Here is a 24654-nt window from a genome sequence, read left to right on the forward strand (position 1 = left end):
CGCTATTTTGGACGTTGGAATTTTTTGGTGCGTACGCCATTGACAGTTTAACTAATGATATATTTTTATAGTATGGACATTTCCGCATGTGGCGATACCACATATGTTTATTTTTATTTATTTACACAGTTTTTTTTTTCTATGTGAAAAGGGGGGTGCTTTGGACTTTTATTAGGGGAGGGGGTTAAAGGATCTTTATTAACTTTTTTTTAAAACTTTTTTTATGCAGTGTTATAGCCCCCTCTAGGGGCTACAACACTGCACACACTGATCTCTTACACAGATCATTGTTATCCCATAGGATAACAATGATCAGTGATTCAGCCGCTTGACTGCTCCTGCCTGGATCACACACAGCGATGGTCCCGATCAGCCCGACCGAGCTGCTAGGTGCATTTTTACAACTTTAGACGTGGCGATAAACTTTGAATGCCGCGTCTAAAGGGTTAATAGCGTGTGGCATCGCGATTGGTGATGCACGCTATTAGCCACGGGTCCCAGCCATTGTTGGAGGATGGGCCCGACCTGCTATGACACGGGGTCACGGCGTGACTCCGCGTTATAGAAACGGAGCGTACTCAGGGCGTATATGTACACCCTTGGTCCTTAAGGGGTTAACAAAAAAATGTAAGCTGAATTTTCATAATAAGAGGCTGCTGCTTCGTGCAAACTATGTAAGTACTGCTTAGAGAACTTCAGACGAGGAATCGATACCACTGGAAGAATGATTATCTGGATACTGTATTGTGTCGATGGGATGCCCGCGCAGCACGAGACCTTATCTTGGCCGCAGCATCTTCCGTGGCTATGGCATGCTGTAGCATTTGGCCATGCTCACGCAGCAGAATTTCCATGCAAAATTTAAAGCCCACTATGTTTAATGGGATTCCGCTGTCCCATCCAAACATTGGAATTTTCGCGGCAGACATTCCGCCACGGACATTCAACATTCCACAAAATTTAAAGACCTGTCCCATTGCACTCAGTGGGGTTTAAATTATGGCAGAGTTCTGTGTTTAGAGAAGAAAGGATTCTGCTGCAATATCGGTGGAATTCCGCAATTTGTTCGATTAATGCGAAATTGTGCCTTTTCCACCATGTGAACATAGACTTACAGTGCAAAGTTGATAGATCAATGTAATGCAATTAAATTGATCTATTATGAGCAATCAACTGATTGCTTATGATAGGTCCATGGGGATTGGGGGCAAAAAGTGTAATAAATAAAAACTAAAAATGCTTTTAAAAATCTTGATCCTTCCAGTTTTTATCAGCTGCTGTATGCGCCAGGGGAAGTTGTGTAGTTCTTTTCAGTCTTACCATAGTGCTCTCTGTTGACACCTCTGTCCATGTCAAGAACTGTCCAAAGTAGGAGAAAATCCCCATAGCTAACCTCTTCTGCTCTAGTCAGTTCCTGAAACAGACAGAGGTGGCAGCAGAGAGCACTGTGGTCAGACTGGAAAGAACTACACAACTTCCTCTGTGGCACACAACAGCTGATAAGTACTGGAAGGATTAAGATTTTTAAATAGAAGAAATGTACATATCTGTTTAACCTTCTGTCGACAGTTGATTTGAAAACTTTTTTCTATCAGAGTACTCCTTTAACGGCTTTAGGATCAGTGAACAACAGTGATTGGGAGATTTATGGTTGTGCAGTGGCGAACGCTGTAGTAGGCTATTTGCTGCGGCCACTGGCTATTGATTTAAGCTGGGGGCCATCTAGTATGGTGTGGGATAACGTCAGAATTCCGCTCTATTGCTGTTTGACACCCCCCCCCCCCCCCAAAAAAAAATAAAAAAATAAAAAAAAAGAGGTGTTTAGATGTCCTGGGGAGGGAAGGGACCAAGACACATATATTTCTGTAAAATATCTGACACATATTTCTGTAAAATATGTGAATATACCCTAACAAACATGGTAAAGAACAGGAAAACCATCACACACCTGGTATGAGTATTGTTTTCAGGGGACGGACTTCCACACCTTGAACAGGGTATTGCAAAGGAGAATTGGCTTCTGCAATAATCATCTTGTCTGCTGGATTATATGATCTGAGGAAATGAAAAAAAAAATAATGTTAACAGACATATGGGTGGGAAGAAAAAAAAGTGTCTGAGACTTAAGGGGTTACGTGTTTCCTTGAGGAGAGTATCATAAAGATGTCTCTACTTGGATTTCTGCGAAGAAGGATATGCAAAGCAGCTCTATGACACACACCTCCAAAAGGTAGACAAATAAGGCGGAAAAAAACGGTTTGGCGGAGGCGCTGCACAACAAGAACATGAAGCGAGGACTCGAGCAGCACAGGACAATAAAATGCTTTTATTGGTATAACGGGGACAACGCATTTCGCCATGAACTCATGCCTTCCTCAGGTCCACTTACAGTGTCGAAGATGATGCTTGTGGTAATACTGTAGAGCTGGGTAGAGGTCCTGTGTGCGTCTGTGCTGCCGCTTCTGGCAGCAGCACAGACGCACACAGGACCTCTACGCAGCTCTACAGTACTACCACAAGCATCATCTTGGGCACTGTAAGTGGACCTGAGGAAGGCATGAGTTCATGCCGAAACGCGTTGTCCCCGTTATACCAATAAAAGCATTTTATTGTTCTGTGCTACTCGAGTCCTCGCTTCATGTTCTCGTTGTGCAGCGCCTCCGCCAAACCGTTTTTTTCCGCCTTATCTGTCTACCATTACTATCGGCCCCCATTATTGGGGCCCGATACCGGTAGGAGCGCAGCAGCCAACTAACACCATTGACCAAGCCCGTGCTTGTCGCCGCACCAACCATTCCACGGCTATACAAGGTGGGTATCTCACTGTGGTGTGGTGAAGGGCACACACCAGCAGATACCCCTCATCAGGGAGCACCCCCTGTGTTTTTTTATCCTTCTCCAAGCACCTCCAAAAGGTGGCATCAGAGAGCTGCTTTGCATAGCTTTGACTGGATACTCTACAAATGCATCAGATTTTTAAAAGCGGTGCAGGCTGTGTAAAAATCTGCTGCATCTTTAGACTATTTGGCTTAGTTACTGGCACATTTCTTTGTGCAAATATTGTGCAAATCCCCTTGTGGTTCAAGGATTATAATGACTGGAAAAAAAGCTATACCTGGATATGCATTGTGCAGGAGAAACAGAATAAAAGAAGTGGAGGTGGAGTAAACATTTACATTAAGCAAAGTCAGAAATAAATAGGAATTTAGAATACACAAAGGGAGCTGGAAACTGCCTGGGATTGTAAACAAAAAGAGGGACCTGTTATTTGAATGGGTGTGATCTATAGGCTTCAATGGCACACCTGGGATTATGATACCATGTTGGTTTAAGAAATGACTCAAATGACAGTAAAGAAAAATATTGTAGTTATGGGAGACTTCAACATGCCTTTTATTGACTGGAATATCCCTAACAGAGCAATCCTTAAAGGGGTACTCCACCCCCTAGACATCTTATCCCTTATCCAGAGGATGAGGGATAAGATGTCTGATCATGGGAATCCCACAGCTGGGACCCCTCGCGATCTCCCTGCAGCACCCAGCATTTTAAACAGTCTGTTTAGAATGCTGGGTTCCCGCGGCAGGGGTCGTGACTTCACCAGACCCGCTTGTGACGTCACTCCAGCCCCCTCCATTCATGTCTATGGGAGGGAGTGTGATGTCTAAGGGGTGGAGTACCCCTTTAAAGGGGACCTTTCATCAAAAAAAGTTTGAGATATCATAGATTCATGTATGCAGAATAACTTTCCAATAGCATGTTATTAAAAAATATGCTTCTTTCCATTTAATTTTCCACTTTGAAAAATGACCACTAGAGGTCTCCCTACCAGTCCTTTTTTTTTTTTTTATAGATTTCAGACTCATGCTGGAGTCCTAAATCTCAGACTGCAGCCGGGACACAGACAAACTCCCTGAAAGGGAGCAGTGCTGAGTTTGTCTGTGTCCCGGCTGCAGTATGAGATTTAGGACTCCAGCATGAGTCTGAAATCTATAAAAAAGAACTGGTAGGGAGACCTCTAGTGGTCATTTTTTCAAAGTGGAAAATTAAATAGAAAGAAGCATATTTTTTTAATAACATGCTAGTGGAAATGTATTCTGCATACATTAATCTCTAATATATCAGAAGTTGTTTTGATGAAAGATACCCTTTAATACAGCTTTTCAAGTCACGAAGAGAGAACATCGAGTATTTGAAGTTCAGGTGGAAGAAAATTTAGGATTACATGTTTTTATTTAAAAAATGAGAAAAAGTGAAAAATTTAAACTATTATTAGAAGAAAGACTTATTTATATTTCTCAACACATTTTATACACATTTTTTAAGTCCTCCATAACTAACTATTGCTATTATAGTCTCAAAGGGGACTATAATGAAATATATGCCGCACTGAAAATATCATCTTGGCTTCAGGCTGACACAAAGGAGTAAAGAGTGCACTTCACATAATATGAAGGGTGCGGTACGTAATCATTCAATAATCCACTTAGCATCAGATTACACAGCCCCGTTGTTTGGCATCACAAGATGTAGTTTGTGTTTTTTTTTCCAAAAATAGTGAACATAAGTAATGGCAAAGTTTTTTCTTTAATGTTTTATCCCCTTAGTTTTTTTAATTTATTTTCATTACAGGTCATGTGATTTGTTCATCATGTGACTCTATAAAAGAGGAAATAACACCAGGAAAAAAACAATAAAAAGTACACACTGGGCATTTTTCCTCCTATAAAGACTGTCAAAGTTTAATAAAGAAAAGTCATACCTTCAGTATGCTACGATTTTGGAAAACTGCCCCTGAGCCTAAATGTGTCACAAAAGGGTGGAAATACAGCACAAAAAGTCATTTGGGTATGGCATTTCAAATTTCCATATTGACTACCAGTTAACATCTGGTCTCAATGTTAATGACCCCAAATACCCATGCAATGGGTATGGCTGTTTTGAAAGTTTTTGGACAAAAATGCCAAGTGTAATCCCATTTATTGTGAAAGCACATCTAAGTGTACAAAACAGTTGTTGATATAAACTCTACATTAATTAGTGACAATATAAATAAATATTACAGTGTAAACGGTAAAATATCAACTATTGATATACAGAGTTCTGAGGTATAGGTTGGTAATAGTAAGGGCACCCTCCTCTGGCCCTTACTAAAAGTAGAGCTTGCCTAATACCATTGGTTTTGGTGTAACCCAACAAGTGGTTGATGTCTACACAGTAAGGTATTCCACATAATATGATACTTTTGACAGATATGTAAATGTATCCCAAATAACAATAATATAGTTATCCAACGCGTTTCGCCGTGCTGTGTATTATCAGGGATAATTAGGAAACACTCAATGGGTATAGTAGCCCATACAGAAGGATGCAACGAAAAGCTTTGGTTGTGTGGATGATGCAATAGGACCTGAGGACCCAATATAAAAGGATATCTCTGGTGCGTGGAAGATGAGGTATAGTCTGGTTGTAGAAGACCTAGTGAATAAGATAAGCGTAAGGTGAATAACTAGTATTAACTAGAGGTGCTATATCCAGCCCTATATGGGCGATACACGACAAAGGTTACCTGAGTATTTTGCAGCTAGGCAAATGAACAGATGTATGGCATAGTCGCCAGGTTGTTAGGGAGTTATGCCAGATACATAATCACAGTTTGATGCCAAACTAAAGTTATATGGTAAAGGGTGGAACAGCATAAATATGGAGCCAGCTTCTAAAAATGATAGGTAACCAGTAGGATGTACTGAGAGATGGTTCATAGCTCACCAGATGCAGTGTGGGGCAGTATGCTCATATGTCCGAGTATGCTGAATATGTAGATATATGGTGTATGGTTAGCATGGTAAGGTATAAGACATAAGGCAGCTTATGTACTGTATATACAGATAATGAAGTGTTTAGGATGATAGTTAATAAAAGATAGACTCACCCGGTCAAGCTTATGTTCCAGGACGTCTTATATGCGCGGGCGCCCAGAACTACATCATCCGCAAAAGCGCAAGTGCGTTCCAAGGTGGAGGGCATCCTGGGCTTATGCGCATAGAGATATGTGTATCAGGGGTGGGGATGGTTGCGTGGCAGTGTGAAGTGCATCCTTGCGCTTGTGCATAGGGACATAAGGGGAGATTTATCATTGCTTTTAGAGCATTTTTTTTGTCTATGTTTTGGCGCAGTTCAGGCGCAAGCAGCATATTTAGCGACTTTTAATGCGCCTTTTGATATAGACAGTTTCACTTTTTTTGGCTACCCGTAGAACATTTTCTTTTTGACCATGCAGTGGTCACGTATTTATCATTTGTGACTTTTGTCAAAAGTCGCTATTTTGTGCGCAAAGGAAATTTTTTAGCCGCAAAGCTTCACCACCTACCAGTAGGCGTACGAATCAGTTCTACCTTTCGCAATTCAACTTTTAACCTCTTGTGGAAGACAGCATCCCATTCCCCTTTTATGACATAACTGGGTGGTCTTGGCCACTATCTGCCACCATCTCTAATGCCAGACGTCACCAATCACCGTGATGCCCGGCTTTAACCCCTTAGACACCGCAATCAAATTTGACTGTAGCATCTAAAATGCAAGTAAAAATGTCCCGGCAGCTCTGTGAAATTAAGTAAAAACACCTAACCTGCCAAATTCAGGACCCGGAAAAGTGTCTACTTCCCTCCCTCACAAGGGTCTAGAAAAAGTGTATGTGGTAGAGCTTTTCCCGCCACAGCAGAGCTGCGCAAAATTCATCATCCTGCTGCACCTTCTTGATAAATAAGATGAACGCTAGTCAAACCCACCTCCAAAATAAACGTGGGAAAATAGCTCTACCGTAGACAGTCTTTGATATATCTGGGCCATAGTGCAATACTAATAAATATACATATACATAATGTTCAAGCTGCTAATAAATAAACAGAGGATATCCCTTATTAGTAAATTAACTCAGAGGATAACAATTATAATCCCATGGGGACCATAATGGTACAATAAGTATATACACCATAGGAAAGATGTGGCTAAACAGTGGAAGAGTGTACACCTAAGGGTATATATATATAGATAGATATACGGTATATGGTAATATTACTGATCCACATAGAAAGGATGATAAATAGGTATAAACTCCAAAGTAGATAATATCCAGATAAGGATTTTATGATAGTGAACATGATGGTTACTAATATCTATATGACCCTACAGTGATTAATGTTACTAATGTATATACATAGGCTGCCTTATGTCTTATACCTTACCATGCACCATATTCCTACATATTCAGGCATGAGCGTACTGCCCCACACTGCATCTGGTGAGCTCCACCCTACTGGTTACCAACAATATTTAGAAGCTGGCTCCATATTTATGCTGTCCCACCCTTTACCATATAACTTTAGTTTGGCGATTACCGGACTCCATCCTAGGTCACCTATATTTAGCGGTCTCTAAATTTATAACCGTCCTACATATCATAAGCATCAGTCAGGTGGAAAATTGAAAGTGATATGATTTTTAGAAGGTGAGGAGGAAAAAACAAAAGTACAAAAATTAAAATGGCCCGAGAGGGAAGGGGTTAAGCCTAACTCCATCTTATATGAAGGATAGCCTTATGTCTATTCCATGCATGCTTAAAGGGGTACTCCACTGGAAAATATTATTTTTTTTTAAATCAACTGGTGCCAGAAAGAAAGTTAAACAGTTTTGTAAATTACTTCTATTTAAAAGTCTTAACTCTTCCAGTACTTATCAGCTGCTGTATGTTCCAGAGGAAGTTCTTTTCTCTTTTAATTTCTTTTCTGTCTGACCACAGTGTTCTCTGCTGCCACCTCTGTCCATGTCAGGAACTGTCCAGAGCAGGAGAGGCTTGCTATGGGGTTTGCTCATACTACGGACAGTTCCTGACATAGACAGACATGTCAGCAGAGAGCACTGTGGTCAGACAGAAAAGAATTTTAAAAATAAATGAACTTTTTCTGTAGCATACAGCCGCTGATAAGTACTGGAAGGATTAAGATTTTTAAATACAAATCTGTATAACTTTCTGGCACCAGCTGATTTAAAAAAAAAATTTCCACTGGAGTACCCGTTAAACTCCTTCACTGTATTTGCAACCACCACTTCTGCAGGAAGGCTATTCCATGCATCCACTACTCTCTCAGTAAAGTAATACTTCCTGATATTACTACATAAACCTTTGCCCCTTTTAATATAAAAACTAACGTATATACTCGAGTATAAGCCGAGTTTTTCAGCACAATTTTTCGTGCTAAAATCACTCCCCTCTGCTTATACCCGAGTGAACTCTCCGCCCTCAGTGGTCTTCAACCTACGGACCTCCAGATGTCCCAAAACTACAACTCCCAGCATGCCCGGACAGCCATTGGCTGTCCAGGCATGCTGGGAGTTGTAGTTTTGAAACATCTGGAGGTCCGCAGGTTGAAGACCACTGCCCGGGCCTTCGTCATCATCCAGCCCCCCCTCCCCCCTTTAGTTTTGTACTTACCTCCGCTCGGCGGGACGTTCGGGTGAGCTGGTCCGGGCCATCTGTGCTGCAGGACCGTCTGGTGGGGAGGGATAATCGTTCCGGGCTGTCCATCTTCACAGGGGGGACCTCTTCTCCGCGCTTCGCGCCCGGCCCCGGAACAATGAAGTTGCCTTGACTATGACGCACAGGGACGTTGCTCATTAACCTCCTTGTGCGTCGTCATCAAGGCAACGTCATTATTCCGGGGCCGGGCGCGAAGCAGAGGCCCATCCGGTGAAGATGGACAGCCCGGAACGACTATCCCTCCCCACCGGACGGTCCTGCAGCACAGATGGCCCGGACCAGCTCACCCGAACGTCCCGCCAAGCGGAGGTAAGTACAAAACTAAAGGGGGGAGGGGGGGGGCTGGATGATGACGAAGGCCCGGGCAGTGGTCTTCAACCTGCGGACCTCCAGATGTTTCAAAACTACAACTCTCAGCATGCCCGGACAGCCGATGGCTGTCCGGGCATGCTGGGAGTTGTGGTTTTGGAACATCTGGAGGTCCGCAGGTTGAAGACCACTGTTAAATCAGACATTGACAAGCGGTGATGATGAAGGGGGTGGTGTGGGATGATGAAATGTGGTGATGATGAAGGGGGGGATGATGAAGGGGGGGATGATGAAGGGGGGGATGATGACATGGTAATGATGAAGGGGGGATGATGACAGGGTAATGATGAAGGGGGGGATGATGACAGGGTAATGATGAAGGGGGGGATGATGACAGGGTAATGATGAAGGGGGGAGATGATGAAGGGGGGATGATGAAGGGGTAATGATGAAGGGGGGGATGATGACAGGGTGATGATGAAGGGGGGGATGATGACAGGGTAATGATGAAGGGGGGATGATGACAGGGTAATGATGAAAGGGGGAGATGATGAAGGGGGGATGATGACAGGGTAATGATGAAGGGGGGATGATGACAGGGTAATGATGAAGGGGGGATGATGACAGGGTAATGATGAAGGGAGGGATGATGACAGGGTAATGATGAAGGGGGGAGATGATGAAGGGGGGATGATGAAGGGGGGATGATGAAGGGGTAATGATGAAGGGGGGGGATGATGACAGGGTGATGATGATGAGGGTGTTAATGACGGGGGTCTGGATGATTACATGGGGGATTATGTATTTCCCACCCTAGGCTTATACTCCAGTCAATAACTTTTCCTGGGTTTTTGGGGTTAAATTAGGGGCCTCGGCTTATATTAGGGTCAGCTTATACTCGAGTATATACGGTATGTGTCCTCTTGTGGTAGTTTTTCTTCTTTTAAATATCTTCTCCTACTTTATCGTGTTGATTCCCTTTATGTATATAAAAGTCTCTATCATATCCCTCTGATTTGTCTTTCTTCCAAGCTATACATGTTAAGGTCCTTTAACCTTTCCTGGTAAGTTTTATCCTGCAATCCATGTGCTAGTTTAGTATCTTCTCTAAACTTTCTCCAATGTATCTATATCCTTCTGAAGATACGGCCTCCAGTACTGCGCACAATACTCCAAGTGAGGTCTTACCAGTGCTTTGTAGAGTGGCATGAGCACTTTCCTCTACTGCTAATACCTCTCCCTATATACCCATGATAACCTGTGAACTTTCAGGCCAATAACTTATACTGATATTCCGTGCATTTTAATCCCCCTTCCCCCCAAATATCCTTGGTAAAATGAGGGTGCGTGTGTGTGTGCGGGTATACCCTGACAAACTGTTTCTGGTCCCACAGAAGCCGCTGCAGATCAATAATTTAAAGCGGGAGCTTTAAATCAATGAACTGCAGCGGCTTTTGCGGGGCCAGAGACTACCACCCACTTCTCTCCCCCTGCCTGTCCTGGGGTCCTGAGTCCAACCACTGACGCTGCCTGATTGCCTCCCCTGCCTATCCTCTGGCCAGAGACCGCCGCCGCCCCATTGCCTCCCCCATCCAAGGTTTTATAATTACCTGTTCCCGGGGTCCACACTACTTCGCCTCCGGCGGCGTCCTGAGCTGTCACTGTGCGCCGGGCCACTGACGTCATTGCGCAGCGCACAGCAACAGCGCAGGACACCGCAGGAGCCAGAAGTAGCGCGGACCCCGGGCACAGGTAATTATAAAACTGGGGATGGGGGGAGGCAATGGGGCAGCGGCGGCGGCGGTCTCTGGCCAGAGGATAGGCAGGGGAGGCAATCGGGCAGCGTCGGTGGTTGAACTAAGGACCTCAGGACAGGCAGGGGGAGAGAAGCGGGTGGCGGCGGTCTCTGACCCCGCAAAAGCCGCTGCAATTCATTGATTTAAAGCGCCCGCATTATCGGCATTATCGGCAAGGTTAGATGCCGATACAGATAACGTTAAAAATCGTGAATATCGGCCGATAATATCGACCAATCCGATAATCGGTCGATCCCTACTGCCTACCTTTAAGTCTTCTGAAATAATTACTCCTAAATCCCTTTACTCAGATACTGTGGTCAGGACTGTATCACATAGTCTATACTCTGCCCGAGAGTTTTTAACACCCAAGGTGCATATATGCAATGTCAGCCCTCAAGCTCCTACACATAGCTCTGCCCTTTCAGAAGAAAAACACAATAACATAAGACTTGTTACCTCATCTTGAAATTTTTATATTCCAACTCTCTTCTCTTATATGTTTCATCAATCTCTGAAGGCTCTACAGCTGCTGTAAAGTTCATCGCAAAAGGTTTTCCTATTAGCTGCTGTCTGAAAGGAATGTTCAGCGTTGCCTCTGCTTCACATTTGCAATTGTTCTTTGGCAAGAGTCTGTGGAATAAAACAACAATAAGCCAAATGTGGTTTCACATCACAGGCAGACATTATTAACTCCAGAAGATTGTTATGTTAAAGCAAACCACCAGTTCTAGATAAATATTCAACATTACATGGGGAATTTTTGCTTAAATGGGTTTTACAGCCCCAGAAAAGCGACATAGGTTGTTAAAAAATATAATAGAAATTATAATTATATTATAAATATAATAATAAATCATACTTACCTGCCCTAATCCCCCGCCACTGCCATTCAGACAGCTCCTGGTCCTGCCACTTATTACTGCTTCCAAGTTCCTTTAACACTTTAACTCCACAAGAACTGCATGCTCTGTCAATCACTGACCCCTGCTGTGACCCGTCTAAGGCTGGGTTCACACCACGTTTTGTTAAATACGGTTCCCGTATATGGCTGGGAGGAGGGGCTTAATCACGGCGCCCGCACTCAGCCGTATTCGGGAACCGTATTTAATGTATGTCTATGAGCCGACTGGAGTGAACCGCAGCCTCCGGTCGACCTCGTTTTCTGCCGTATGCGGTTTCCCGACCGCAGGCAAAAACGTGATCGACCACATTTTTTTGCCTGCGGTTGGGAAACCGCATACGGCCGAAAAAGCAGCCGACCGGAGGCTGCGGTTCACTCCAGTCGGCTCATAGACATACATTAAATACGGTTCCCGAATACGGCTGTGTGTGGGCGCCGCGATTAAGCCCCGCCCCCCTCCTCCCAGCCGAATACGAGAGCCGTATTTAACATAATGTGGTGTGAACCCAGCCTTAGCCAGAAATGAGCTGAGCAGGCAGTTCTTGAATGGTTGAAATGAGAGATTTCAACTGGGAAATGCGCAAAATCATTAACATGAAGAATGAGGAATACATAGCATTTTGTCGCTCAGAGGAACCAGAAAACACAGGGGGAAGTGAAATGATGTCAGGTTGACCAACATTCCTTGCAATTATCACATGATAACCAAAGGCTTTCAATGATTTGCTGGTTTATGTGTCAATCAGCTTTCAAACCAATAGGAGACAGCAAAGGCGGTGGGGACTTTTACACGGTTTTAAAAGCACTGCGGTCTCAATTGCGACCATTTTGGAGAAATAAACTAAAACAAAAAGATAGACAGCGCTCCGTAGTGTAATAACGTTGGTAACTGGATAAGAGATAGTATAGTGGTTACACTCAACCAAGTGTAACTATGGGAAACCGCCATGGTAGGTATGCCTGCAGCCACGTCCATGTCCAATATGATATATGTAAAAGAAGTACCTCAGACAGGGGGACGGGATTAAGGCGCTGGACAAGCCGTGTAGAAAGATCCAAAAGTTTATTCACCCATCATGCAACGCGTTTCTCAGCTTTGCTGAGAAACGCGTTGCATGATGGGTGAATGAACTTTTGGATCTTTCTACACGGCTTGTCCAGCGCCTTAATCCCGTCCCCCTTTTGGAGGTACTTCTTTTACATTTTGGAGAGAGACACAGATAGATAGACAGCAGGGGTCCTATTCAGAACTCTTTACATCCAAAATTTGGCTAGTAATCATGAGTACCGGTATATTCCCTGAGATGCTTCTGACAGAATTCTCTGGCATTTACAATTTGGCACCAAAATTGCTAATTTGGGCACCAAACTCGGCAATTTTGGTGCATAAAAATCAATATGGTCGCAAAGAAAACAAGTGGCACAATATACCTTTGAAAATGCAAGGAGAAAAAAATAAGTATGATTAATATCGGTATTACAGAAATTGCAATAGTTTTTGTATTTGAGGGTGAGCAACAATATGTGCCTCAGATATAGTGCTGGGCGGTATACCGCTTCATACTGAATACCGAAATTTTTGTGCTGCACAATATGAATTTTTCCCCATACCGCAATACCGGTTGGGCCCCTCCCCCTTGGGAATGAATGAATTATCAGCCTAGCGCTGCGCTGTCCCCACATCAGGGAACTAACCATATGTGACCCGCCAGCGCTGTTCTGCCCCCACCCCCCCACCAAATCATGTTACCCGCCAGCGCTGTTCTGCTCCCCCCAATAAATTATCAGCCCAGCGGGGTACTACTCACAGATGTCACGTTCAAGCACTGCCCTCCTCCTCTTTGTTGCGGGCCACCGGCGCTGGAACTCTATACTGTACGCCAGTGGTCTCCAACCTGCGGATTTCCAGATGCTGCAGAACTACAACTCCCAGCATGCCCGGACAGCCAACGGCTGTCCGGGCATGCTGGAAGTTGTAGTTTTGCAACAGCTGGAGGTCTGCTGGTTTGAGACCACTGCTGTACGCTGTATCCCTATGCCCGGGCTGCAAAAGATAAACAAAATAAACTTTAACTTACCTACGTCGGCCTCACGCTGTTCCTGGGGACGTGAACGTCGGACAGCCGTCAGCCTAGTCCCGGCTGCAGCGATGTTCCGCCCCGGCCAGTGATAGGTTAAACGCACTGTCATGTAAAAAAAATACCGTGATACACATATTTGGTCATATCGCCCAGCTCTACTCAGATACCACATAGGAGCCAGATATACTACATAATCCATACCAGAAAGCTTTATCAACCATATAACCAAAATTCTGTGGGCTGATCTCAGAGACATCCTGTGTTGTCCCTTCCTGCAGAAGCCTCATCATGGACTACAAATTCCAGAAAGCCTTATTCCAGGCACATACAAATATCTGCCCAACTGAGCAAAGCTGTCAAAGCAATACATATTTAAAGGGGTACTCCGGTGAAAACCTTTTTTTTATTTTTTTTTTTAAATCAACTGGTGCCAGAAAGTTAAACCGATTTGTAAATTACTTCTATTAAAAAATCTTAATTCTTCCTGTACTTATTAGCTGCTGAATACTACAGTGTAAATTCTTGTCCGTTTGAAACACAGAGCTGTCTGCTGACATCATGAGCACAGTGCTCTCTGCTGACATCTCTGTCCATTTTAGGAACTGTCCAGAGTAAAAGGAAATCCCCATAGCAAATATATGCTATTCTGGACAGTTCCTAAAATGGACAGAGATGTCAGCAGAGAGCACTGTGGTCATGATGTCAGCAGAGAGCTCTGTGTTTCAAAAAGAAAAGAATTTCTGCTGTAGTATTCAGCAGCTAATAAGTACAGGAAGGATTAAGATTTTTTAATACAAGTAATTTACAAATCTGTTTAACTTTCTGGCACCAGTTGATTTAAAAATACAAAGTTTTTCACCGGAGAACCCCTTTAAATCACAGTGACCGCAGAATAGCCCTCTAAAGTGCCTTACTTACATTTACGGGGTTTGAGCGCAGACACAGTTCATCCACCAGTTGTAAGCTAACAGCGCTATAAAAGCGCCTCCATATAACGTGGACTGTGTGGTGTGCCACACAGTGCATGCAGTGCAAAATTTAAGAAACCAAAATTTTCAAACTTCCTGCAGTCCGCTGGATGCTACCATTCCCTCTAGTCCGGCCTCACCCTTGCTGCTGTCATGCCCCCTCCCATAGACTTGCATAGAGGGGGCGGGGTGTGACATCATGAGGGGGCGGGGCTATGATGTCACGAACTCCCGGTGCCGGCTCCAGCGTTCGGAACGGTTTGCTCCAAACGCTGAGCAGCAGAGTACCCCTTTAAAATGCAGTTAGTGAAATCCATTCTTTAATTCCATACCTAAATCTCTAACCATATCAGTATGTAACAAATTTATATTTCATTCTGGATTTTTATACAGATGTTTGGCTCAGTCCCACAGTGTCAACTTACTCCTCACTGGCTCTAAAATCAAGAGTTCACAATCATTTTGAAGGAGATTTATCAAGCTCCATAGTAAATTTGTACGTGCGCACGTGCGACTTTTCTATAATTGCTGCAACTTTTTTTTCTTTGCAGTGGTCATGTATTTATCAAATGCGATAGTCGCTATTTATGAAGAAAAAAAGTTGCATCTCCATTTAAAAGTCGCATATGTATTCCAGGTCCAACCTGGCTTACAGAAAGTGCATATGTCAGCAGAAAAGGACATTAACACCCACTTTAACAACTCTTCTTGTTCTGTATCATGAACCAAAGCTACTACATTTAATGTTAATTATAGAAAAAAATTATTATATAACTATATAACTCTATAAATTTTAAGGTTGAAAATACACACTGCACACCTTGTTAATTTTAGGACATGTACATACTGGCGAACATGGGGCATTATATTGAGGGGTACATAACAGGGGGGGGAACATGACGGGGGCACAGCACATGGGGCATTATATGAGAGAGGCACATGACAAGGGGCCCCCCTGTGCTGTGCCCCTCACATATAATGCCTCTGTCATGTGCCCCTCACATATAATGCCCCCCGTCATGTGCCCCTCACATATAATGCCTCCGTCATGTGCCCCACACATATAATGCCTGTCATGTGCCCCTCACATATAATGCCCCCCGTCATGTGCCCCTCACATATAATGCCTCCGTCATGTGCCCCACACATATAATGCCCCGTCATGTGCCAATCACATATAATGCCCCCATCATGTGTGCCTCACAGATAATGCCCCTCTGTCATGTGCCCCCACTTATAATGCCCCCTGCCATGTTTACCTCACAATAAATGTCCCCTTTTATGTGCCACTAAGTTTTCATAAGGCACTGTGTAGCATACAGTGCCCCTTTGGTGTTTTCTACAGCTTTCTTACTTGCACTGGGCATAGGTGTTTAATGCTGTTTTTTTTCTTCTAATGCACACACACAGACACACACATTCAGACACAAACATTCACACAAACACTTACTCACTCACACATACACACTCTACTGCAGGATCTTAAAAATATGAAAATTAGCTAGCCCAGCAACCAGCTTACTGTTAGGGCACTATGCAAGCCGCAGTGATGTGATCTCCCTGTGCCAGCGTGATCATGTAATGTCATTGCGCCGCTTTGCTGTGGATCACATCCCCGCAGCTCAAATTCTGCAAAGAGCAAGCAGCATGAGAAAGGTGGGTTAATGGTGGAGCTGACAGCTCCCGCTCCACCATGCTAGAGTACGGGGGTAGGGGCAGCAACCTTGAGGTGGGGGGGCACTTGCCCCTTCCCCCCTCCCCCTTGATCCGCCACTGTCCCCTCCATTACTGTGCATTATGTCGGCACCCCACCCTACCCTCTACATTACTATTCCTCATGAGAAGGGAATGTACCCATAAACAGGATCCAAAAAACACAAAACAGTCGGCTAACATAAGTCACACCGACTCCCTACACGCTGATAAGATAGGCTGTTGTGGGATAGTTGGAGTGTTTAGTGCCAGGCCGTATTTAGTGCCAGGCCGGCCAGTCAGGGTGTCACCCTATGCGGTATGACAAACCCCCCCCACCTCTCCGTCACTCTCTAGCAACGCTACTGGTAATAAAGGGTAGATAAAGAACTTTGGCTATTAACATAAGGAAAAAAATTCTGCTTTAAAAAATGCTTTTGTAATTGGGTTTCCCGGTTTTTGCTTACGTGCGATTTATTTATCAAGGGCGTGCGACTATTTGATAAATTGGACACATGTAAGCAAAAGTAAGTTAAAAAAAATTGTCATAAAAAGCCAAATGTTTGAAAAGAATGATAACTCTCCTTCTTTATCTTTTTTCACAGGAAAGGACAAGACTATGGGTACAATGTCAGGAACTTCATATCGGAAATGGAGAAACATAATTTTGCTCACTGTTTTAGAAATAATTATCACCAAGCAAAAATATTGTGCTATGTATTTTTTTTTTACTGATTTTAAGAGAATACATTTTCATTCTAATGGACACAGTGGTGACTGAGACCCTGGCATTAACTGCCATGGGCCCCTGACTAAACACTATAATTGTTTAGGTTAAAAAAAAAGGAATTAAAGGAAAATTCATAAACAGCATGTAGTTATTTCAGGTTTGGCACGTAAATATAAAGGGCACCTGTCAATACTTTCATGCTGCCTGAACCAAGAGTCACAGGGCTGCCCCATATGGCTTCAGCCTGCCCTGATAGCCTTTGATTTATACACCTTTCCCTATACCAAAACTGGGAGAAATCTGTCAAGGCTGGTGGGGTGGGTAGAAGCTGCCGGGGACCATCCTGGGAAACATGAAAGTGATAACAGGTTCTGTTTAGGTTGACCATACACATAATATTATTATTGGCCAGGACATAGCCCATTGTAGGATCACTTGAAGGATCCGACCAGCAAGATGTCAGACTAAACTAGCAGCTCGGCTTGTTGATGATTAAAAACTATGATGTCAAAGTTTAATGTGCAGATATCAGACAAGTGCATAAATGTCTCAACCCTGGAAGAATCTCTCAATATGTCAGAAGACTGTGCTGGGATTTTAGGAGAAGTGGTTGGCTGTTTGGAGGAGATATGGCGATGCTCTGTTGCATCAACAAGACTATCTATAAGTCTCTGTGCGGTGGATAATACTAAACTATTCAAGTTGGTCTATGACCTTTTTCACATAGCATGAAAAAAGTGCAATCTGGGGTGTATATCCTGCTAAACAGGGAGATGAAGCACATATTAAAAAGATAAACAAGGCCAATGCTTGAATATAAACGTCTAGTTTCAAATGAAAACCAAATGACAATCACTTAATCTGCCGTCGGCCATTGACATTGTAACACTCACGTTTCTGAAGACTGGAACTCCGGTGTATGTGGTTCCGCTGGACCTGTGTGGCAGATGACTCGGACCGTGCCAGGGAGCAGAGTCTAAGGTGCCGCTGGTCTTCACCAGAGCCTGCCGCAAAGCAGGATGGGCTTGCAACTGCAGGCGACATCCAGGTCGCAACCCCTGGCAACGACTCGACCACACAGGCGGCTGAGGAGATGTGAAGCACAGAAGGGATGAGACAACTCATAGTCAGGATAGCTGTAGGTCAGGGCAGGCGGCACAGTAGTGTAGTCGGGTCGTAGCAGAAGTTCAGTAGGCAGGCGGCAGAGAAGCAAGGTCAAGGTCACAAGAGCAGGAGATCTGGAACACGGCAAGGCAATACAAAGGAATGCTTTCTCTAGGGCACAAAGCAACAAAGATCCAGCAGAGAACTGAGGAGCGGGGGGAATTTATCAACAAGACACAGGTAGTTACACTAATGAGCGTACTGGTCCTATAAATCTTAAAGCGAGTGCCGGAAGTAGAGTCAGGGGAAACACCCGTAGAGTGACGGACTGGGGCTCGCATGCGGGTGCGTCCCGCAATGTGAGTCCCAGCCCCGTCGGCAGCAAAAGGTAAGGGGACCATGCACTCACGGCCAGCGTGTGAGGCAGGAGCGCATAGCGTAACAGTACCCCCCCCCCCTTTGGTCTCCCCCTCCTTTTACGAGAGAGGAAACTCCTGAGAAGGTCACGGTCCAGGATATTCTCCTCAGGTTCCCAAGATCTCTCCTCAGGACCGTAACCCTCCCAGTCGACCAAAAAAAATAGTTTACCTCTCACAGTTTTTGCAGAAAGGATTTGTTTAACTTTGTAGACATCAGAGGAGCTGGAGACAGGTGTTGGGAGAGGATTCTTCTGAGAAAACCGGTTTACAACAAGAGGCTTGAGGAGAGAGACGTGGTAGGAATTGGAAATATGTAAGGTAGACAAAGTTTGTAGGAGACAGGATTGATCTATTGTAGAATCTGGAAGAAACCAAGGTAGCGGGGACCGAGCTAGTAACAGGGGATCTTGAAGCAGATGTATTTGGATGAAAGCCACACCATGTCACCAGGAGAGAAGGACGGAGGAGGTCTTCTACCTTTATCCGCTTGCGCCTTCATGTATGAAGAAGCCTGGGACAATGATTGTCGGGTCTGTTGCCAGATGGTGGAGAAGTCATGGACCAGCTCATCAACAGCAGGCACACCGGAGGAGACTGGGAGAGGAAGAGGAGGATGGAGATGGAGTCCGTAGACAAAAAAAAGAGAGACGACCTCGTGGACTCGGAATCCTTAAGATTATATGAGAATTCAGCCCAGGGGAGAAGGTCGACCCAATCATCTTGGCGAGCTGAAACAAAATGCCGAGGATAAGTCTCAAGGATTTGATTGACCCTTTCCACCTGACCATTGGACTGAGGATGGTAGGCCGAGGAGAAGTCCAGATTGATGTCCAGACAGTTAAAAGGGCTCGCCAGAACTTAGAAACAAACTGCACACCTCGATCCGAAACGATATGCTGTGGAGGACCGTGTAAACGAAAGACATGCGACAAGAAGTACTTCGCCAGCTGCGGAGCAGAAGGAAGACCTGGTAGAGGAATGAAGTGAGCCATCTTGGAAAACCGATCTACCACGACCCAGATGACGGTGTTATTATGAGAAGGTGGCAGATCGGTCATGAAATCCATGACGATATGGGACCAGGGAGTCTCTGGAATGGGTAAAGGCTGTAAGAGGCCTGCAGGTCTTTGCCGAGGAGTTTTGTCACGGGCAAGTTACACAGGACCGAACAAAATGAGAAACAACACGTTCAAGATGGGGCCACCGAGGAGTTTTGTCACGGGCAAGTTACACAGGACCGAACAAAATCAGAAACAACACATTCAAGATGGGGCCACCAGTAGTGCCGGGAAATAAGAAGTAGGGTCTTGCGTATTCCAGGATGTCCTGCTGTCAAGGAAGAATGACCCTATTTCAAGACCTTGCATCTCAATCTGGTGGGCACAAAGGATTTTCCCGGAGGAACTTGCTGAATCTCGGCAGGAGCGGCAGGAATCAAACGGTCAGGAGGCATAATGTGCCTAGGCGTGGAGTCCAAACCAATGACGTCAGAGGACCTGGAGAGTGAATCAGCCCTGATGTTCTTGTCTGCAGAACGAAAGTGAATGAAGAAGTTGAAACGGGAAAAGAACAGTGACCATCTTGCCTGGCGGGGGTTCAAACGCTGAGCAGACTGAAGGTATAGAAGATTCTTATGATCGGAGTAGATGCTGACCAGATGAGAAGAACCTTCCAGTAAATGTCGCCATTCCTCCAAAGCTAGCTTAATAGCGAGGAGTTCACGATCTCAAATGGAGTAATTCCTCTCAGCAGGAGAGAAAGTCTTGGAGAAGAACCCTCAAGTTACACTCTTGCCCTTGGACGGCACCCGCTCCAATAGATGAGGCATCAACCTCCAATGCAAAGGGCCTCTTTGGATCAGGTCTTGTAAGCACGGGAGCAGAGGCAACCGCAGACTTTAAACGGGAGAAGGCCTCTTCAGCCTCTTGAGGCCAAGATTTAGGATTGGATGCTTTTTTAGTGAGAGCTACAATAGGAGCAACCAAGGATGAAAAATGTGGGATAAACTGACGATAATAGTTAGCGAATCCCAGAAAGCGTTGAATTGCACGTAGGCCCGAGGGACGAGGCCAATCCAAAACTGCAGATAACTTATCTGGATCCATCTGCAGGCCCTGATGAGAGACAATGTAGCCAAGAAACGGAAGACTAGACTTTTCAAACAGGCATTTCTCCAATTTGGCGCAGAGATGATTCTTCCGTAGTCTCTGAAGAACCAGACGAACATGAGCACGATGCTCCTCTAAGTTGGAAGAGATCATGATGTCATCAAGATATACGACAACACAGGTGTAAAGAAGATCACAGAAGATATCATTAACAAACTCCTGGAAAACGGCTGGAGCATTGCAGAGACCAAAAGGCAAGATACTCAAAATGTCCATCACGAGTATTGAAGGCCGTTTTCCATTCATCTCCCTTGCGGATACGAATGAGGTTATACGAACCGCGTAAGTCCAGCTTGGAGAAGACCTTGGCACCACGTAAACGGTCAAAAAGTTCTTAGATAAGAGGTAGAGGGTAACGGTTCTTGACCGTGATTTTGTTAAGTCCCCTGTAGTCAATGCATGGACGGAGTGAAGAAACCTGCTCCAGCAGGAGAAGAGGACTTAAGGATAAATCCCTTTTGGAGATTCTCCTGGATATACTCAGCCATGGCTTTGGTCTCAGGAACTGAAAGAAGATATATCCTCCCACAAGGAGGAGTGGTACCAGGCAGAAGATCTATAGGGCAGTCATAAGGACAATGTGGAGGCAGAGATTCAGCCTGTTTCTTGCAGAAGACATCCGAGAAATCTTGGTAAGGTGGCGGCAGGCCAGGTTAAGGTGGAAGACAAGAAACAACTTTACGCAGAACAGGTTGGAGGCAAAAATTTGGACGGAATTGTTCCCAGCAAATTATTTCCCCAGTTCTCCAATCCAGTTGCGGGGAATGGCGTTGCAGCCAAGCAAGAACAAGAAGAATCTCAGAAGTACAGTGTGGCAGAACATAGAATTCAATCTTCTCTTCATGCGATACTCTCACTTGCATGACGAGAGATTCAGTACGGAACTGAACCTTACAGTCCAGATTGTGTCCATTTACAGAGAAGATGAACAAGGGCTTGGCAAGCTGAGTAAGGGGAAGATGATACTTGTGGATTAAAGCCGCATCAATAAAGTCACCTGCAGATCCGGAGTCCAAAAATGCTGTAGTGCTGAAGGAAGACTTGGCTGAAGCAATGACCTGTACAGGAATAGTTAAGCGTGAATAGGTAGTAAGGAGATGTAGTATTCACACCCAGGGACGCCTCTCCCACATAACCTAGGTGCGGACGAACGGTACAGTCCTTGAGAAAGTGCTCCGGGCTAGCACAGTACAAACACAAATTCTCATTGCGTCATCGTGACCTCTCCTGCTGCGTAAGACAAGGATGATTTCCTTGTATAACCTCTTTGGCAAGAGGCGCAAGAGACAGAAGAGGAGAACGTGTCAGGCGATCAGATTCTCTCTCAAAGCGCAATTCCTCCTGCATTTCGGCAAAATGCACATCAATGCGTGTGGCCAAGTGGATAAGTTCAGACAAAGAAGATGGAGGATCTCGTGCTGCAAGGGCATCTTTAATCCAGCTTGACAGTCCTTTTTTAAATGTGGCACACAAGGCCTCTTCATTCCAGGCGAGTTCAGAGGCTAGAATGCGGAACTCAACCGCGTAGTCACCAACGGTCTCCTTGACAGATTCAGCAATGCCGTCTCAGCTGAAGAGGCATGTGCAGGTTCCTCAAAGACACAGCGAAATTTGGCCAAGAATGCCAACAAATTGGAGGATGCTGGATCACCACGGTCCCAAAGGGGTGTAGCCCAGCCAGGGCTTTTCCAGAAAGTAGACTAATGACAAAGGCCACCTTACTACGTTCAGTCGGAAACCGGTCATACATGAGCTCCAAATGCATGGAGCACTGTGTAACAAAGCCTCTGCATGACTTGGAATCCCCATCATACTTGGAAGGCAAAGGCAGGTGCAGCTGGGAGCCAGGAGAGACTGCAAGAGCTGGAGGAGGGAGTGGGCTAGATTGTGGTACCTGCTGCTGTTGCAAGGCCAAAAGCTGTAGCATCATGGCGGCAAGTTGAGAAAATTGCGGCGCCTGTCAGGACAACTGCTGTGAATGACGCATCACAATGGAGGAAAGATCCGCAACTTCAGGCAGGGGTTCCTCAGCGGGATCCATGGCCGGATCTTACTGTAACACTCACGTTTCTGAAGACAGGAACTCCGGTGTATGTGGATCCGCTGGACCTGTGTGGCAGATGACTCGGACCGTGCCAGGGAGCAGAGTCTAAGGAGCCGCTGGTCTTCACCAGAGCCTGCCGCAAAGCAGGATGGGCTTGCAGCTGCAGGCGTCACCCAGGTCGCAACCCCCGACAACGGCTCGACCACACAGGCGGCTGAGGAGATGCGAAGAACAGAAGGGATGAGACAACTCGTAGTCAGGATAGCTGTAGGTCAGGGCAGGCAGCACAGTAGCGTAGTCTGGACGTAGCAGAAGTTCAGTAGGCAGGCTGCAGAGGAGCAAGGTCAAGGTCACAAGAGCAGGAGATCTGGAACACGGCAAGGCAATACAAAGGAACGCTTTCTCTAGGGCACAAAGCAACAAAGATCCGACAGAGAACTGAGGAGGGTGGAGGAATTTATCAACAAGACACAGGTGGTTACACTGATGAGCGTACTGGCCCTTTAAATCTTAAAGCTCCGGCTCGCGCACGCCCTAAGGGACGGGGACACACGCGCCAGAGCAGAGAGGCGGAAGCAGAGGCAGGGTAACAGACTTCATGAGAACAGCAGCTGGGAGAGCTGAGCACTTACATACAGAGATACAGCACAAAATACTCTTTTAAAGGGGTATTCTGGGATTTTTTTTTTTCATTTGACTGGGCAAAAGGCGCTGTTAACTTAGTGTAGTTTATAATATCAGTGTCAGTACCTTTGTTTGATGGCTGGTCTCGCAATTCTTATGTGATCTTTACCCCGATGTTCATTTTTGGCAGCATGTAAAATGAGTGTTGTCTCAGCTTTTCCCAGGTTTAAGTGCGACCAGAGACATTACATCACTAGTCAGGTGTTCAAAGGGAGCCAGTCTGTATTTCAATGGGTGGAGCGACGACTGGGTGGTGGGGGAGATCATTCCACACAGGGCTGCAGCTGTACTGGAATGGGTGGGATGGCTGATGTGTAAGAGGAAGAAAAATGACCTCTCATTTACAAACAGGGGATCCTGGGACTTGTAGATGGAGAGAAGGAACTCCAACAGGAAATAGCCATTTCACAAAAAGAAAACAGCAGCATTATGGTGGACTCACAACACAGCCATTTAGCCCCAAGACAAGCATGGATCCTTCCTAAACATGTTCATTACTGTCTGGCAGGTAAGAACTAAAGTCTCCTTATGGTGGATAACCCCTTCAAGGTCCCTAAATAACTAAGTGAATAGTCTGCTCCTTAATGTACACATTCCATATACATGTATTCACAGCTCAGTTTCATAACAAATCAATTATGGAAAAAAGCTAGAGTACTTACAGAAATCCACATAAGCCAGGAAATTATGCAAACTCTATGCTCATATTAGATTAGTCAGATTCGAGTATAGGAACCAACACAATAGTGCTAAGAAATACACTATGCTGAAAATAGGTGATAGGTACAGTACTGTGTTTTGTCCAGTTAGGATGCATTTGCCAATTACTTTGAGGCAAAGCTGTTCCTATTTATTTTGACTAATGTTTCATTTATCTTTCGGAAAAATATGAACCTATGAACTCATCTGACTCTTAATTCTCTATCAATGGATATAAATATCATCATTGAGTTCTGCGTCGTTTCCATTTCGATACATGGAAGGGATTTTTCTGCCACAGGCATTTTGGCAACAACATGTGAACTCTTAAAGGGAATTTGTCAACAGGAAAACACGGTAGAAACTGCTGACAGGGTTATATAACCTGCATGACAATGAGACCAACAGTACCCTTAGCTGTCTGTGCTTAACACTGAAAAACGCTTTTTCCCAGTGTCAAAGAGGCACTGAAGTCTGAAGTACCCCAGCTCTCAACAACAAGTCGGGCTCAATCTCGTGC

General features: G+C 44.9%; 1 protein-coding gene across 2 annotated transcripts in view; it reads right to left on the reverse strand.

Moving 5' to 3' along the window:
* Window positions 1-24654, reverse strand: part of B4GALNT1 (beta-1,4-N-acetyl-galactosaminyltransferase 1) — a 188743-nt gene that overhangs the window by 63235 nt on the left and 100854 nt on the right. For both annotated transcript variants that reach the window (XM_056562590.1, XM_056562589.1), the window contains exons 3-4: window positions 11101-11274; window positions 1949-2055 (exon numbers count right to left, since the gene is read on the reverse strand). In XM_056562590.1, coding sequence (XP_056418565.1) covers window positions 1949-2055; window positions 11101-11274 — 281 coding nt within the window. The remainder of the gene's footprint in view (window positions 1-1948; window positions 2056-11100; window positions 11275-24654) is intronic.

The sequence above is a fragment of the Hyla sarda genome, chromosome 2, assembly GCF_029499605.1.
Source record: "Hyla sarda isolate aHylSar1 chromosome 2, aHylSar1.hap1, whole genome shotgun sequence".
NCBI lineage: Eukaryota > Metazoa > Chordata > Amphibia > Anura > Hylidae > Hyla > Hyla sarda.